Here is a 17,957-nt window from a genome sequence, read left to right as displayed (position 1 = left end):
TTGCTCAAAATAAATTTAAATTGGCTGTCATTTTGTAATGTTTCAGTTTTTCTAAAAAGATTTAGAAAATGTAAAATGTGAGGCCTGTTATTAACTCACCTTCAATATTTTATCAAAACTGTTTAACCAATGTAGCTCCAAAGGAAAGGATCTTTGATTAAGCAGTTGGCATCAGGCATTTTTACTACCACTGTTGCTTATAGCATTAATGCTAAAATATATCCCTTGGCTTAAATTTGGGTCAAAAAGTTCAGAAGTTTAACACATGCTTGAGCAAACAGATTGTTGTTTCAGCACTTTACAGCATATCTGAATACTTGTTTTAAAAATATCTGAATTTTGAATTGTCTTAATTTTTTAATAGAAACAATAATCTGGAAAAAATGCATCTATCTTGCTTTAAATATTTTTACAACACTGAACTGTAGCTCATTTAATTTTTTATTTAATTTTTATCTTAGATTGCATCAGTATATGAAAGCACATAAATGCAAAATAAAATGAAAACACATAACAGAAAAATGTGTAAGTTCTTGTAACAAGAAATAAGTGCTTTGGATTGCCCATGTGAACTGCTGTTGGTGAAAATACAATTCTGTTCTTTCAATATTCTATATCTGAATAATTTCCCCAAACATATGGCTACTGTAATTGCAGTGTTACAGCTGTATTAATATTATTATTATTTTTCATACTAATTATTCTACCATATTTGTTAGTACTAGTCAATGCTTCATATTCAGTTTACTAGTCAATGGAATTCTATGGCACTAATTAATTCCTCATCAACTTAATCAATTTTTATCATTCCATACCACAAAATACCTGTTTTACATTTTCTGTGACAGAAAAATTACCAGCTGATGGAATGAGAGATCAGATTAATACATTCTGGTTTTGCTATGGATATACTGTTTCAAGATACATTTCAGAGCATAAATTACAGCTGTAGAAATACATGTTTTTTAACTTAAGGACTTGAAAATAAAATGTATGATAGCAAAATATCTCTCTCAGCTAATTTACTTACATTCCAAAGCGCAATGTTCCAGAGACATACGTCTGCCAGTGTGCACAGTAAAACATGAATGTCCCAGCAAAACAGCAGAAGAACATCCAGTCAGGATTTGTTCCCAGTTGCACAGCAATACACGTTCCCAAAACCACAAAGACTGAAGATAAAATAAATTAAAATTAGTATCGATTACAGATTCTAAAACTAAGATGTAGAAAAGGCACATATTCACTAGTGGATCATTATGGCTGTTTAATAACTTCTAAGAAGTAAGTTGTCCTCTCACTCATTATGTTTCTGATGGATTTTGGAAAGTATAAGATTCACAACAAACATTTGCTTCAAAAGACAACAGAGTTGCCTTCAACTTTTGTAAGTGCTATCAATTACATTTTACACTGTGCAAGAATGAAAATAAGATTTCCACAAATGGTAAAAGTTTTGTGCTAACAGAATGTCACCATGAATAAATACAAAAAATATACATGGCAACAAACTTCAGAACTCTTAATTAACTACATTAGAGAAGATATTAGATTCTCAGTTTCATTTGAATTCACTCTGTTCCTAAGTTGAAAATAAATTAAAAATTTCATCAATTTTGAAATCTGATTTAGACTATCATCTTAAAGCACGTTTTGGAGAGCAGTTTGGTGTAGTGGTTAAGGCGTTGGTCTAGAAAGCAGGAGACTGTGAGTTCTAGGCCTCCCTTAGGCATGAAAGCTGCCTGGGTGACTTTGGGCCAGTCACTCTCTCTCAGCCCAACTCACCTGACAGGGTTGTTCTTGTGAGGAAAATAAGGAGTATTGGATATATTTGCTGCTTTGAGTTTACACACACACACACACACAAATATAAATAAAAGGTGGGATAAAAATCTAATAATAATTAATTTAACAGGTTTTCTTTCCAGACATGCATAAAATTGCACCACAAGCACTATTTGACCATTTACAGGCAACCTAATTTCAAGATCTGACATTGTTATCCTAGACTGAGCACTAAGCAAAGCTTTAAAGGGTTCAGTCTGAAGAGTAATCAAGTTTCAAAAGCAGTTTGATTGAGGTGAATGAGATGCCTTTAAATTGCTTAGGAGATTTAAAGCGTTATGGATTTACTATACTTTCTGTCTATAGAAGTACTGCGCAGCTTTCCTTCCACATGAGCAAAGCTGCAGGGGAGGGGTGGAGACTGAATGGGCCTTCTGATAGTAACATGAATAGTTAATAAGCCATGCCAACTCCAGAGCCTGCCATTCCAGAAAAACAAGTGATCAGGGAGTCTTAGGACTCTTTGTTCTTTGGTAAGAGTTTATTTTTTAATTAGTGTTTGAAAGGTTTTTAAAAAACAGTCGGCGTTAATTCAATATATTTTCTCTACAGATTTGTTGCTGGACAGCCCTCAGCCCTCATTTGTTGCTGCCTTTAGCTCATTAGAGGCACAGGGCAATATAGCAAAACTTTACTGTAGTGAAATCCTTGAAGCTATCTGCCTGAACTTTGCAGAGCTAATATTTCTAAATGGTCTACCATTCCTGCTATTTTATTCCATTCAGTCAAAAAATAAGGTAGCTGCAAGAGTTTGGATCCTTTCTATTATAGTGCATGGTTCCTTTTAAAATCAAATTGGTTCAAATTAACCCTAGTTTCAAATAACTCATTTGAACTGAATCTTGTCTCCTTTGAATCTCAATATGTATGAAAACTTTCTTGATTTGCATTCCCCACTTGAAATCTGACTATGATAATGCAAGTTCAATTGTATCATTTTTATAATTCAGCTAAGTATATGAGATTCTAAACAGAGAAAAAAACATGGATTAGATCACACAGTGCCTGTAAACAGCCATACATCCTTTTCTATAAAAAGCTATAGAGAAATGCTTTTGCCCATATTTTTCTATTATGCACCATCTACTTAGGAAAGGTACAACCTAGTCATTGGCGGCAAGCACTCTAAAAGGCTGTTGATATGCAGTTGTTTTCAAGTGTTGTGCATCCCCCTTGGAGTACTTTAAAAAGAAATATTCACAATAATTGTTATGACCTTGCAGCAGTTTTTCTGGCTGTGTTATTAAAAGTTAATGCCTACTAAAATCACAACAACAACAACAAAAAAACCAAATGCCAACTCAGTTTGACAAGAGATCATGGAAAGGCAGGAGAAATGAGTAAATATACAGTAACACAAAAAATGGCAACTGTATAATTTGTTATAATCTACAGACATCCCCTACTTGCAAACTTTCATGTTGTGAACTTTCACTGATACGAACAGGATTGACCCGGAAGTCAGAACCGGAAGTCAGGCTGGAAGTTGGAACTGGAAATCTGGAGAAGGCAGGAAAGGGTTAGTTTACACTGCGCTGCAAACTAACCCTTTCCCACCTTCTCCAGCATTCTGTTTGCATTTGAGGTTTGCACTGGAGTTGGAGTTCCCAGAAAAGGTTCGTTTTACGCGGTGCGCTCCGTTGCCAGGTGAGGCGGGAGAGGGGGTGGTGGCAGAGAACAGAGGAGAGGGGGCGGAGGTCTCCTGCCTTGCCCAGCAATGGAGCGTGCCACACCCCACTGGCTCATCCTTCGCTCCCCTCTCCTCTGCTACCACCCCCTCTCCTGCCTCATCTGGCGATGCATTGGCAGCAGAAGATAGGGCTCCTCTGCCCACACCACTGCCCTGCTTCCTGCCTCCACCTTTTTTTTTTTTTTTTGCTTGTTGGACTTATGAACAAAACAGACTTACGAACAGCCTCTTGGAACATAACCCATTTGTAAGTAGGGGACTATCTGTATTCATAGCCAAACAGCAGCTTGTGCTGCAACAGTTACATCAGCATTCTTAGTAAGATATACATATAAAGGCCTTTGCGTATTTCTTTACTTATCATAGTACAGCACAGCAAAGCTTACAATTAAGTTGGGCACAAACTCAACTACTAAAGCAATGTTCCAACAGGATGGTTTTAGAGTATGCTTTGCCATTTCAGTAGTTCAGTAAGCAGTTTTTGTAAAAGTTTTACTCTATTTGGTTTTGTATGCGTGTGACTTTGAGTCAGTGTTGACTCCCGGTGATTGCCTGTACAAATCCAGTTTTCTTGGCAACATTTTCAGAAATGATTTGTCATTGCCTTCATCCTAGGGCTGAGAGTGAGTGACTGGCCCAAAGTCACATAGTTGGCTTTGTGCCTAAAGCAGGACTAGAACTCACAGTCTCCTGGTGCCTTTAACCACTATACCAAATTGGTTTTCATAACTTTATTTACTAGGGAACGCTTAATAATGTGGCAAGAGAAGGTAAATAATCTTTAGTAAGGGTTTATTTTCCATCATATTTAACTCCTGGCTTCTTATGAACAGTGAATCATGTTTCAATTTTCATGTCAGTATGAATATCTAACAACAATGACAAAATGGTCCCAACAGAAAAGAAAAAGTGTGTCCTTTAAGTGCTTGTGCACTTTCTTCATGGCCTAGCACATGAGTCACAATACATGTATACTATGAAGGTTGCTTTTGGGGAAATGCAATGAACTGTTCTGTTCCTGAGTTACAGGGCACAGCTTGGAGATGCTTTTGAGCTCTGGGAGCAAACAGTCTTTAGCTTATCTGATCAGCACTAGACACAGATAGAGCAAAGGCAACTCTCTTTCAAAGTCTGCATGGACACATGCACATATTCATATGTGTGTGTGCATGCGCGCGCACACACACACACACACACAAGCAAACTCTATAACAAGCCCCCCTCCTCCAAAGCCCAAATGATTTATCTCCAATCTTGGTTCAGCAGAAACTCCCTGGGTTATGCCATAAGGCTCCAGGGCTGTAATGTCCAGGGCATCAGAACATGTTTTATATGTGCCCATGACTTGCATAGAAAACTGATAAAATAGCAAGGGAGCCACTGAAATCACATGCTCTGCAAGTATTATAGTTTTGGCTCAGCTGTACTTTCTCCTCATAAAATCTTGGAAGTGGCTTAAAGTTTTAAGGAAATTTAAATACTCAAATATTTCAAGCACTTCAGTCTTAAACTAAGATTTAAACTACTTACTATGAAATTAAAAAGGTAAGGGTATCCTTGCATTAAACTTGAGTCTTGATGGGTACATAGTTTGTCACTGCCTTATTCCAGGATGATTTTGTGACTCTCCCGCCTAGCCTATAGCCTTAGAGTTCCATGGGGGTCTCTATGCAAGTACTAACCAGGCCCAACTATGCTTAGCTTCCCAAACAAAGTCAGTTAGAGGCTGCAGCCTGCTAATATGAAACTAGATCCTTTGTAAAATACTACCAAAGCTTTGACAAATGGATGAGAATTATAGAACCAGGGTAAATTATTCTTATTAGACCACCAACAGATTTTAGAAAACTTTTAGTTCACATAAATTACTTAATAGATGAGACTTCCAGTGAGGATTAATGGTGGCTTGGGTGTCTTCGAAATAGCAGAGACAGCATTGCAGCAGCAAATTTCAGGGGAAGATATTAGAAGAAGGGTGGTTCAAGCATTGGCAGAATTTTTAAATTGGGAGAAGAAAAAGCTGAAGATGAGATTGACAAGGTGTATTGGGTAAATCCACACCATGCAGCAATAAGACATGTACCAAGGGATGTATCAGTACATTTTGCAAAGAAAAGGACCAGGGATCAAGTTTTGCAATGGTATTTCAATACTAGATTGAAGACTGACAATGTGGATATAATTATATTAAAAGAAATTCCCACCAGAATTTTACAACGAGAAAGCACTACTTTTTTTGATGGAGGTATTGAAACAGAAGATTTTGTTTCATTGGGATAAACTGGAGGGAGTGATTTTTACTTTCCAACAGAAAAGATTTTGACTGAATTCTGTTCTTAAAGCCAAAGAGTTTCTGGAAAAATTTAAAGGCGACCTGGAGAAGGTGCAAATGGAGGAAGATGAGTAGATAATCTCAAAAAACAAACAAGTCCAGGAGGAAGATGAAAAATAGGACTCTGAGTTGAGTGCCACAGGTATAGACTTTTCTAAACTACTGGCTTAATTATGGATTACAAATGGCTAATGTGGAATATTAATGGAGCAAATGCTTCACAAAAGAGAAGAAAAGTGTTTCATCATTTAAAAAAACTTAAACAAGATGTAATTTGTTTACATGAGACTCCTATTAGAAAAAAGGACATAAAATATTTGATTTGCAAGAATTTGGGGAAATAATTTATTTCGGCAGGGCTAAAAAAGTCAGTGTTATATGTTAACCCAAAATTAAAATCAAAATTAGTACTGGCTGATGAACATCATAGATTTGTTGGAGTAGAAGTTGAATTAAAACATTAATCTTGGGACTTAATGCTTCAAATGAAGATAAAGGAAAAATTTTTAAATGTCTTATGGAAAAACTGATAAATTTTTCTTATGAAAATTGGTGCCTGATGGGAGATTGGAATGAAGTGGTATACCTACAACTGAACAGAGTATCAGAGAAAGAAGTTAAAAAGAATCATGGTAAATTATCTAAGACTTTTTCTTATTTGATGGACAATTTATCTCTAGCGGATATATGGAGACAGAAAAATGGCAACTCTAAACAATATACAGTGGCACCTCTACTTACGAACTTAATCCGTTCCGTGACTCTGATCGCAAGTTGAGTTGGTCGCAAGTCGAAGTAAATTTTCCCATAAGGTTCAATGTAATTACCGTTAATCCGTTCCAGCGTCCGGGGACCACGCGTCAGGGGTGGAAAAACGGCCGCTGACCATGCGGCAGGGCGGAAAAATGGCCGTGGACCACATGTCAGGGGCAGAAAAATGGCCGCGGACCACGTGGAACGGGCGGAAAATGACCACGGACCACATGGAACGGGTGGAAAATGGCCACAGACCACGTGGAACGGGCAGAAAATGGCCACGGACCACGTGGAATGGGTGGAAAATGGCCGCGGACCACGTGGAACGGGTGGAAAATGGCCACGGACCACATGGAACGGGCAGAAAATGGCCACAGACCATGTGGAACGGGCGGAAAATGGCCACGGACCACGTGGAATGGGCGGGAAAATGGCCACGGACCACGTGGAATGGGCAGAAAATGGCCGCGGACCACGCGGCAGGGGGAAAAATGTGGCACGGGCGGAAAAATGGCCACGGACCACGTGGCACGGGCGGAAAATGGCCGCGGATCCGGTTTGTAAGTCGAGGCGAGTTCGTAAGTAGAGGTAAATTTTTGGGGCTGGAGCTGGTCATATCTCAAAAAATTCGTAAGTAGGGGCGTTCGCAAGTAGAGGTACCACTGTACTTATTTTTCAGACAGACACAGATTCTTCTCAAGGATAGATGTTGGGTTTCAAAGACTTTGGCTGTTAATACTTCTAAAGCAGAGATTTTACCAAAGACTTTTTCTGATCATAACCCAGTGAGTTGGACTTTTAAAAGAAAATCAAATTCATTCAGATGGACATTAAATAAAATGTTGCTGCAAAAGGAAGAGATAGTGAAAGATTGTAAAAAAATTAATAGAATGCAATAACAGAATTTTTTGAGAATAATCTAAATAAAAGTACAGACTTGAGAATGGTTTAGGATGCAAGCAAAACATTTATTGGAGGGTATTTCATACAGCATAACACTGAGTTCAAAAAGAGGAATCAAGAGAAAATTCAAGCTATTTTGGAGGAGATAAAGAGGAAAGAGGATGAATTAAAGTTAAGTATTTCAAACCAAATTAAACTTTTACAGCAACAGCTATCTATGTTATCAGTAAGAGAATTGGAAAAAAACTATGTCAAATAAAAAACCTGAATTTGCAAATAAGCCAGGGAGATGGTTGGCATATAAATTAGGGAAGGAGAAAGAAAAGAAAATGATTATGAAACTTCAAGAAGGTGATACTGAAATAATGGACAATGAGACTAAAAAATTTTCATCAGTTTATATAAAAGACAGGAACTCTCTCTGGAGCAAATAGATAACTACTTAATAAACAAAATTTTCCCAAGCTTTTAGATAACCAAAGACAGATTATGAATGGACCTGTGACAATAATGGAAGTATCTGAAGCTACAGAACAGATTAAACCAAGTAAAGCACCAGGACCAGATGGGCTTCTGGGATCATACTACAAAAATTTTGAGGATGAAATTCTACAATTGCTTTAATGTATGATGAACTCTATATTGGTGGAAGGTGGGATTCCAGAACCTTGGAAGGAGGCCAATATGGCATTATTACCTAAAGAAGGGCAAGATTTGACTCTAAAAATTATAGATCAATATCATTATTGAATAATGATTATAAGCTGTTCACAATGATTTTAGCAGACAGACTGAAAGTTATATTACAAGAATTTATTCATGAAGATTAATGTGGATGTTTACCTAAAAGACAATTAAAAGATAATGTTAGAATGGTGTTGGACATTATAGAATATTTGGAACAGCATAAAAAAAACTGCATTAATTTTTTTGGATGCAGAGAAAGCTTTTGACAATTTAAATTGGCCATTTATGTTCAAAGTTTTGGAAGATATGAACTTTGGAGAGAACTTTACAAAAGGAGTGAAATTGATTGATACATCACAGTAAGTGCAAGTTATTGTCAACTGAGACCTAACTAAATCATGTGAGATACAAAAGGGAATGAGACATGGTTGTTCACTGTCTCCCTTGTTGTTTATTTTAGTTTTGGAAGTTTTGAATGGAGAGGAGAGGAGAGGGGAGGGGAGGGGAGGGGAGATATAAAAATATATAAAAGACATAAGTTGAGAGCCTTTGCAGATGATTTGGTATTGGTGCTGGAGGACCCCTTGAAGGGGATCAAAGCTTTAATGAAAAATTTGGAATGAGATACATATTTGCATACAGAAGATTTTAAATATTAATATTCAATCAAAACCAAAGACTTTCCTTTTGGGCTTGATGGATAAACAGTTGGAAAAAACTTATGGAACTTTGTTCTTATATATGATAACAGCAGCAAGGCTTTTATATGCACAGAGGTAGAAAGAGAAGATATTACCTACAATGGAAGAATGGATGGTGAAGCCAATGGAGTTGGCTGGCAAAATAGATGGCTTTGATTTGAGATAAGACATTGTATAATTTTAATGCTGAATGGAAACCTTTTTTGGACTTTTTGCGGGAAACAGAAATAAATGAAATTATGTTGTATGGATTTGATAATTAGAAATAATATCAGTTAATAGAAACAATGGAAGTTATGTTGTAAATTGATAGCAAGAGTTTGATGTATGGTGTTACTTATATCTGTTGCAAGGAGGGTTGGAAGTCAATTCTTTTTTTGTCTTTTGTCTTTTCTTTTTTTCTTGCACTTTTGATCTTTATTATTCTTTTTTTTTTAATAATCTCTTTCTTCTTCTTTTCTTAATATTAGTTGTTAGTTTTTACTGTGTTTTTAAAAAAATTAATAAAGTTATTATTTAAAAAAATAGTTAATAGAGCATTATCTAGTGCAGTACCTGTGGACAGTGAATCACAGCCATGGTCAAATAGTTCTCCCAGAGGACTACTACTATTGGTTCTTCTTGCCTGTTTCCCATCTATAGCATCCAAAGACTGATAGATGAAAAGGCCACAAGCACATGCAATATATGCCCAAGGAGGTGCCTAAAAGAGAATGTATGTAAAAAGCAGCAACATGTAAATAAATGTGTAGGTCTTAAATCAGGCATGATTCTCATATAGTGAAAATCTATTCTACTACATGATTAGTTATGAAAAACTGCAAATAATATTCCCTCTTTTATTGATATCTAGTTCTGAAGTTTCTTGCATACAAAAGGAAATTATAGTAAGTCATATTAAGATTAAAACTAAACCATCTGCAAGTTTTGTAATTTAAAGGATTATTTCACACATTTGCTGAATTTGCACACTGCTTTTAGTTTGCTTTGTTTCAGCTTATTTATTTAATTTGTATGGCTGCCCATCTCAACAAGTGACTCTGGCCAGAGAACATTCATAAAATAAAAACAAATGTCCATCACAATACAAAAATTAAAATGCGCACAGCAGCGGAGGAGAATGTTACAATCCATGGTTGTTAACACAACCAGGAGATGGGACCCTTCACACACTCAGGGCCCTAGGCCCAGACATAGGGCCTTATGAAAGGCCAGCAGGGTCGGGGCCATCCTAATCTCCAGAGGAAGGATATTCCATATAGTGGGCGCTACAGCAGAAAAGGCACGCCTCCTGAGCCCTGCCAGCTGGCATTTCTTGGCCAACAGGACCTGGAGTGTGCCCATCCTGCCGGACTGGATTGGACTGATAGAAACAACTGGGAAAAGACCGTCCCTCAGGTAACCCCGACCCAAGCCATGAAGGGCTTTAAAGGTGGCAAGCAGCATCTTGAATTGTACCCAGAGGCACAGTGGCAACCAATGCAGCTCACAGAGTAGTGGTGTTACATGTGCTGAGTAACTGACACCATTTACTACCCAACACCATTTACAGTAAAATCAACCACTACAGTTTGAAAACCAGCTGATAGCATAGCTTTATATGTGAATCAGGCCACTATAGTTTGTTAAAAGTCAACGCTCAGAACCTAGATGTTGTTTAAGAATGCACAGCAATGAAAGCCAATGCATTTATTTCTATTTCTGAATATTAAACATAATACATCCCAGGAGAATCAGAAACAGCCTTTGAATTGATTCTTTTTTTTTATTTCTATCTTATCATTCTATAATCTGGATGATAAAAGGTCACTTCCTGACCCCACAGCATCCTTTGAATCTTTAATATGGTGAAATGATATTCTTATTTTAAGCATTTAAGTATAAATTATGTTAGCCTAAGTATTCAGTAGGACAGGAATTACTGTTCACATAGGCTATAGCTCTAACACTCAGAATAACCTCACTTTCAGTGGAATATACTTTTGTGTAACCATACATATGTTTGCATTATAAATGCCCTAGTCTTAGAGTTCATAATCACAGATTTAAAGACCATATTTTTTTCAAAGCTTTCAAGCTTTTAGACTGCTTAGGATTAGGCTGCCTTCCAATTTTAAAAATGTGTCCACTACATAAAGCATTATTATTATATACTGTACTTATTCATAAAATTATTTCTCTGTATTTGTTTTGTTAGTTCTCCTATCTGATAGCTTTTCTCATGCTAGATCCTTATCAAAAAACAAACAAACCAGAAATGGGGGCAAGAGTGGGAATTCCTCCATTTGTATTCCAATTATATCTGATGTAGAATACTAAATGTGTCAAGCATATAAATTATCCATCTGTGGCCAAATTAAAGATACAAAAATGAAAACTTATTCTGGGGATTTTCAGAGCTGAATTTGATCAAATCTGCATCTAAATCTATTTTTCATAGCATTTCTAAGATTAAAAGTAAATTGCAAAGGCCCTATGGTCAAACATAATTAGTACCAACACTGAACTACTCTATCAATAAGACTTTTCCTTTTTTTAAAAAAAAGAGGTTCTTGTTCCTTTTTTTGTCTGCCACAAAGTATTTACCTGTCAGTGAGTTCTGTAATCACAAGGATGTCTTCAAATGCATTTTACATGGTACATCTGTGTATATTCATATAACAGAGTTGTTGATTAATAAAATCTTGCAGAACCTGACTGTAAGAATTTATCTGCCACTGGCAAAAACCTTTTAGATGTGAGATTTTATTGCTAGTGGTGGGCAAGGAAAGAATAAGAGCCAATAAAGACATAACATATCTTAGTTTAAGGGAAAGGGTTAAACATATATTTTATAGCCCTTTTAAAAAGACAACATACATTCAGTTTTGTATAACACTTCAGTGATATTTCTCTTTAAAATGTCCTTTCCAATTATAGTCTACCACCTTTACTTTCTTCTCCTGTTCCATTTAAACCTCATTAAAAATCCACATAAATCCTTTTACCCTCTTAGGTGTACACAGCCACGTGAGGGCATTCAGGTATTTGCAGATAGTTGCTTAAAGAGTTGAGGCAGTGTGCATGTGTGCATGCATGTGTGTGTGTGTGTGTGTGTGTATATAGATATATAAACTGCAACCAAGAAAAAGAGGTAGAGGAGCAAAAAGGAAACAGAAAAGAGATTTACTACCTATATAAAATTGAATAAAACCTTTAGAAATAACATTAAAGTAGTTATTCATGTAAAGGTGATCTTACATCAATGTAGCTCTTCAAAAACATTATTAAAATCAAATCAATATTCAAAAATCAACAGAAGTAACCAATATAAGAATCATTGATCAAAAAGAAGAGTTAATGAATTTCTTTTTCTAGTCTGAGAAAGCCTATCCTTATTGCATCAAATCAGGCAAGATCTAATATTTTAAAACCTTATCTTAACAGAAACCAAATTTTGGATGTGATACAAGTCCATGTGGAGAATTATAATCCATAAATGGTTTCCAAATTAAATTAAATTATTAGCCTTTTTTTCCCACATTGATGCATATTTCCACAACTTGATTGGCCATTCTTCTAAAGAAAGAATTATGAGGCATAAAGTGTCTGGGCACCTGTTATCATAACCAAAGCCAACTTTGTATACTTTGTAAGAATATACAGTTTGATGATGTTTAGCAGCAAAACAGCTGGTGGGAAAGAAAATTAACCTTTAAGATTTGTTTCATTCTGTAACAAATCATCTTCCAGAATTGTTAAGATTCCAACACTGCACCAAATATGAAAAAATGATCCAATTGATTACTGCATTTCCAGTAGCTTTTGAAACTGAATTATCAGCACTGGAGTAATGTACAGGTAGTCCCCAGGTTAAGAACGCCCAGTTTACAGATGACCCATAGTTAAGAATGGAGTCTATTGTAGCAAAATTCAAGTTAAGGACACAATGATTCGAGTTAAATACACAATGGTTTAAGTTAATTGCACAATACTACTTGTACAGTATCATAAATACTGTTCCGGCTTACATACAAATTTGAGGACAGATCCTGGGAATGGAACTCATTCTTAAACTGGGGACTACCTGTACCAATGATAAAACATCTTGTGCCAGTTTTCTGAGTGTAATATTTGCAGTAGATTTAATATATGTCTTCCATTGGTATTCCCATTATTGCACATCAATTGTTCTGTTGAAATCCTACATCCATTTGATCATAAAATATTTAAACATATTTGGTTTCTGAGTCACATTTCAGTAACAAGTTGTAAATAAGCTCCAACAGATGTTCTGAATGTTATATTTTTTCACATCTGGACAAGTTACTGAGTATTCCACTATGTTTTTTATGACACCTTTTGAACTATGCTGCTTACTTGAAGATACAGGTAGATCTCATTTAGCAATGCCTCGGGCAGCAACTGTTCGAATTTACAAGTGATGAAAAAGTAACTTTGCAACCAAAGCTCGCATTTACAAATTTTGCAACATCTCTCACTCAGTCACGTTTGCCATTACAGTTAGTACACATTATCCTGTGCCTGACCCATTTCCACCCCCTTTGCAGAGCAGAGATTGCCTAAACAAACAATCTCTTCCTAAGCTGCTTTTCTGTGAAACAGGGTGCGTCCCCAAAAGGTGCTAACCACAAGTTAACAAGCTCAGCTCTGTCACCTTAATTAGTCAACTCCCAGCTGCTGCCAGTAACTGACAAAACTTTATTCACTTTCACAGCTTCAGCTTTTGTTGGCTTCCTAAGTGGCTCAGGGCGCTAGACAAACACTAGCACATTCCTTTCTATGTGTATCCCCCATTGTGTGCCTGCTTATTCTCTTGTAATCCCTTTTTCTCCAATAAATGTAAATACAAACATTAATTCCCTTCTTGCTAATTATCCCAGTGCCAGGGTGAGCGTTCCAAAAGGCAGGGGAGTAGAGAAAAAGGAAAGCTCAAGTAAAAGCAGAAACACAGTTGCATCACATGATATTCCACTTAGTGACATCACTTAGTGACCGAGTTGCCAGTCTCAGTTGTAGTCGCTAAACGAGGTCTATCTGTATTGAACCAGTGAAGCAGTTCAGGCCATCTCAAGGATAGAATGTTGAAATATGTCATTTTTGTTTTATTAAGAATTAGGACTTGCAATCTACCCAAATTGTATATTTTCATTTACAGTGGTACCTTGGGTTACGAATTTAATCCGTTCCGTGACTCTGGTCGCAACCTGATTTGTTCGCAACCCGAAGCAAATTTTCCCATAAGGCTCAATGTAATTACCGTTAATCCGTTCCGGCGTCCACGGACCACACGTCAAGGGCGGAAAAACGGCCGCGGACCACGTGGCACGGCAGAAAAACAGCCGTGGACCGCGCGGCAGGGTGGAAAAACAGCCGCGGACCACGTGGCACGGGCAGAAAAACGGCCGTGGACCACGTGGCAGGGCGGAAAAATGGCCGCGGACCACGTGGCACGGGCGGAAAAATGGCCACGGACCACGTGGCATGGGCAGAAAATGGCCACGGACCACGTGGCACGGGTGGAAAAATGGCCGCGGACCATGTGTCATGGGCGGAAAATGGCCGCAGACCACGTGTCACGGCGGAAAATGGCCGCGGATCCAGTTCGTACCCAGAGGCGGAGTTCGCAAACCAAGGTAAATTTTTGCGGCTGGAGCTGGTCACAACCGAAAAGTTCGTAAGCAGAGGCGTTCGTAACCCGAGGTACCACTGTATCAATTTTTTTTGCACATTCACCTTCATGAAAATAAATGGCTTACTCTTTTTGTGTGTTTATCCCATACTTTAAATATTCTGTTTGTAACTGAATAATCTCTTACAGAGTGTACACTTCTGTTTGTATCCAATCAAAGACATTTGTGCAAATTCTGGGACTCCTCTTTCAACAGATGTAACTTAGTAATAAGATGATATGATCCAGTCTTTAATCCAAGTGAGACATCTGGTTTAATAATATAGTTTGGGATTTGGTACTGTCAGTCTTCCTCATTCTTTTGTGTCTTGCAAAATTTTAAGTATAATTCTCAGTCTTTTATTTGTCTAAACAAAGTTAATTGCTTGTCTCTATCACTTATTTAGTACCTTGTCTTCAACTGTTTGTTTATTAAAGTTGTATGCCGCCCATCTCCCCCAACGGGTGACTCTGGGTGGCTCAATTATTAGAATAATTTGAAATAGAAAGTTAATTCTTGGTAAAATATTCTTTTTTACCACTGATATTTTTTCTAGCCAGGATAAGTTAATTCTTTCTATCTTAAAATAACTACCATATTTTTCTAACTCTGTAATTATTTTAAAATAAGCTTTATTGTTTTTTAATAAGTAAATTCCATGATACTTATCAGTTTAATCCTGTTGTTTGCTACAGATATTGCTTCTTTGAGTAAATTCCATGTGATCATTTTCATGGAAGAAGTTGACAGTTGCTGAATGCAGTAAGAGTGTCTATGACAGAAGTAAAGCATGCATAAGAACCAATGGAACCTAGGAAATGGTTCCACTGAGTAGGGAGTAAGTCAAGGATAAATAATGTACTCTTGGTTGTTTAATATATTTACATGTATAGATAAATGTATAAATAATGTTTGTGGTGGTGACATTGGAGGTATATTGGTTAGAGAAATGAATGTATATATTTTGGAATGGAGATGATGATACTATATTTTTGGCTGAAAACCCAAATGATTTGCAGCAATTGTTAGATAGAGTACATGATGCAACAATGAATATGGATCTGAGCATTAAATTTACCAAAGATCAGAATAACTGTGTTCAACAGGAAAAATGGAATGAACAATTGAAAGTTACACGAGTGACAAAAAACTAAAGCAAATATATGCATTTGTCCTTTATAGAATGGTTACTAAGTATGAGAAAATGGAGAAATTTCAGGATGTGCAAATGATGGTACAAAGGTAATGGCTAGTTAATAGTCTGTTGTGAGTAATGAAAGTTTGCTGAAGTAAAGCAAAAAGAAATAATATATTCATTTTAGAAATGGCCACCAAATTCTGTAACGATTCTAGGTGGCATATAGTAAAAACAATACAATTGAAACAAACACACACATACCCCAAATGCCAGAAGAAAAGCAACCATTAAAGGCAATCAAGCATGCCACTCATTCTAACACAAGGCCTGGAGAAAGAGCCAGATTTTCAGAGCTCTTCTGAACAAGGCCAGGGTGGGAGCCAGATGCATTTGGGGAGGGCTGTTCCAGAAAAAAATGACTCTTCATAAGAATTTGCTTCTGTTCCCTTTGTTATATGGAAATCAGAGCTAAGTATGTAAGGACGAACATAAAAATAAGCTGAATTCCAAAGAGCTTTCAGTCCTTAGTTGATTTTGGGTGTCTAACATTGGAAGAATGATTATATGGTTGTTTTAGAATTGTTTTTGCATTTGTTTTTTTAAATGTTACTGTTGCTATTCTGTTATTCCCTGCCCATAGTCTGTTAGGAGAGGGATGGATTATAAATGCTGTCAAAAAACAAATAAAAAGATTCAACAATTTTTGATCTGATAAAAACATCATCAACATTCATTAAATACTAAATACTTAGTATATAAGCCTCCATTTATATTATCATAAATAGCATATGTACGTCAGCTTTGTACATTCAGTGGAGGATGAAGAATATATGAAAAATCCACTGAAGAATTATAAAAATTATCTAATCTCTTAAAAGGTTAAAAAAGAAAAGTATAATTAGTCTTCTTTAAAAAGTCATGTTGAAAAAAAAAAAAGCAAGCAAAGCAGTTAGCCACTTATATGTAACAATGGAAGATATGGTTGATTTTTAAAAAAGTTTCCTACCAATGCAAACAAAATGCTGTGAGATGCTAAGAAAAAAATGTTCTGCACAAGCATCAGTCAGGCATGTCTAAGGTGCACAGTATCTTTTCTCAGGACAGGATAAGTAAACTAGATAACAACTAGTGATCCTTCAAACTTTCAGTATTTATTCTAAATTGCTATTTGATTAAACATTTAGAAATAAGTAGTTATTTCTCTTTCACATGAAAATTTGTGATTAGGAGTCCTATTTAGTAACTGTTAAATAGTTCATGAGTAAAAGCAGTAGAACAAGTATCTCAGCATAACTAGCCAAATGCTGATTCGCTAGGGCATATAAAATATATTAGGGAGTTTTGATTGGAAGGCAAAAAGTTTTTGATAGCAAGCAGGGGTAAATGTAGCACCTGTCTGGAACTCCTTAAAATTTCTATATCTTATCCTGATATTGTGTGGCAGCTGCATGTTACCAACCAAAACACAGCTGCCTTAAGAAGCTGCAAACAGGTTCACAAACTCCAAGCAATTATTTTGTCTATGAATCTGAAGATGGCAGTCCTTCGAGGTAAACCAGACTTGAATGCCAAAGTCATGAATACTAAAACTACTTTTATTATAGGGTTACAGTAACAGAATCTTGCAACTCTGAATGTGCCTCCCCCCTCCCTCCCTGCCTTTATCCTAAAGAGAACTAGGGAGGGTCAAGTCAGAGACACTTTCTCAAATCCCATTCCTGCTTTGGGCTGAGATTTCTCTTATCTGACCATTGCCTCGGCTGCAGCTCTTCCTTTCTTTTTACTTTTTCCTTTTTCGTCACAAAAAAGTATCAGAGATCTTAACTTACCTGCTCAGTAGCTGTTGGACAGTAAAACACTAATATTATGGTTGTGCAGATGTTTATTATCAGTCCAACAATTGTAATCAGATTAGGAGCAATCCAGGCTGGTACTCTTCTCACTAACCATTCCCAATAACCTTGCATAAGGGGCTCAAGTAGGGACCGTCCGGCACTTTGATATTTGTGTTCTTCTAATCGTTTTAGCTGATGCTTTGATAAAGGTGGTGTTGGCAACTGAATCAACTTGCTCAATGTACATCCTGTAGAAGGAACATGACCATAGCGTGCAGGGGATTCCAGCTGCAATTCCCCACATCGTTTCTTCAGTGATCGATTCCCACTCATGGATTTATTAGCTTTAAAGTTTGTATCTGACAAAGTTTAGCTGTTGTAAAGAAACATAAGATCCT

At 36.7% G+C, this 17,957-nt stretch overlaps 1 protein-coding gene across 2 annotated transcripts in view; it reads right to left on the bottom strand.

The window, feature by feature from the left end:
- Nucleotides 1–17,957, bottom strand: part of CEPT1 (choline/ethanolamine phosphotransferase 1) — a 42,126-nt gene that overhangs the window by 20,549 nt on the left and 3,620 nt on the right. For both annotated transcript variants that reach the window (XM_088154533.1, XM_007428684.4), the window contains 3 exons: nt 17,554–17,955; nt 9,470–9,617; nt 1,031–1,172 (listed from right to left, as the gene is read on the bottom strand). In XM_088154533.1, coding sequence (XP_088010659.1) covers nt 1,031–1,172; nt 9,470–9,617; nt 17,554–17,892 — 629 coding nt within the window. In that variant the 5' untranslated portion in view covers nt 17,893–17,955. The remainder of the gene's footprint in view (nt 1–1,030; nt 1,173–9,469; nt 9,618–17,553; nt 17,956–17,957) is intronic.

Source organism: Python bivittatus, unplaced genomic scaffold (genome assembly GCF_059951505.1).
Source record: "Python bivittatus isolate LINGU-HERP-01145 unplaced genomic scaffold, Pbiv_v1 ctg000700_np1212, whole genome shotgun sequence".
In the NCBI taxonomy this organism is placed as follows: Eukaryota; Metazoa; Chordata; class Lepidosauria; order Squamata; family Pythonidae; genus Python; species Python bivittatus.
Note: the sequence above shows the minus strand (reverse complement) of the source record. Positions and strands in the feature narration are given on the sequence as shown.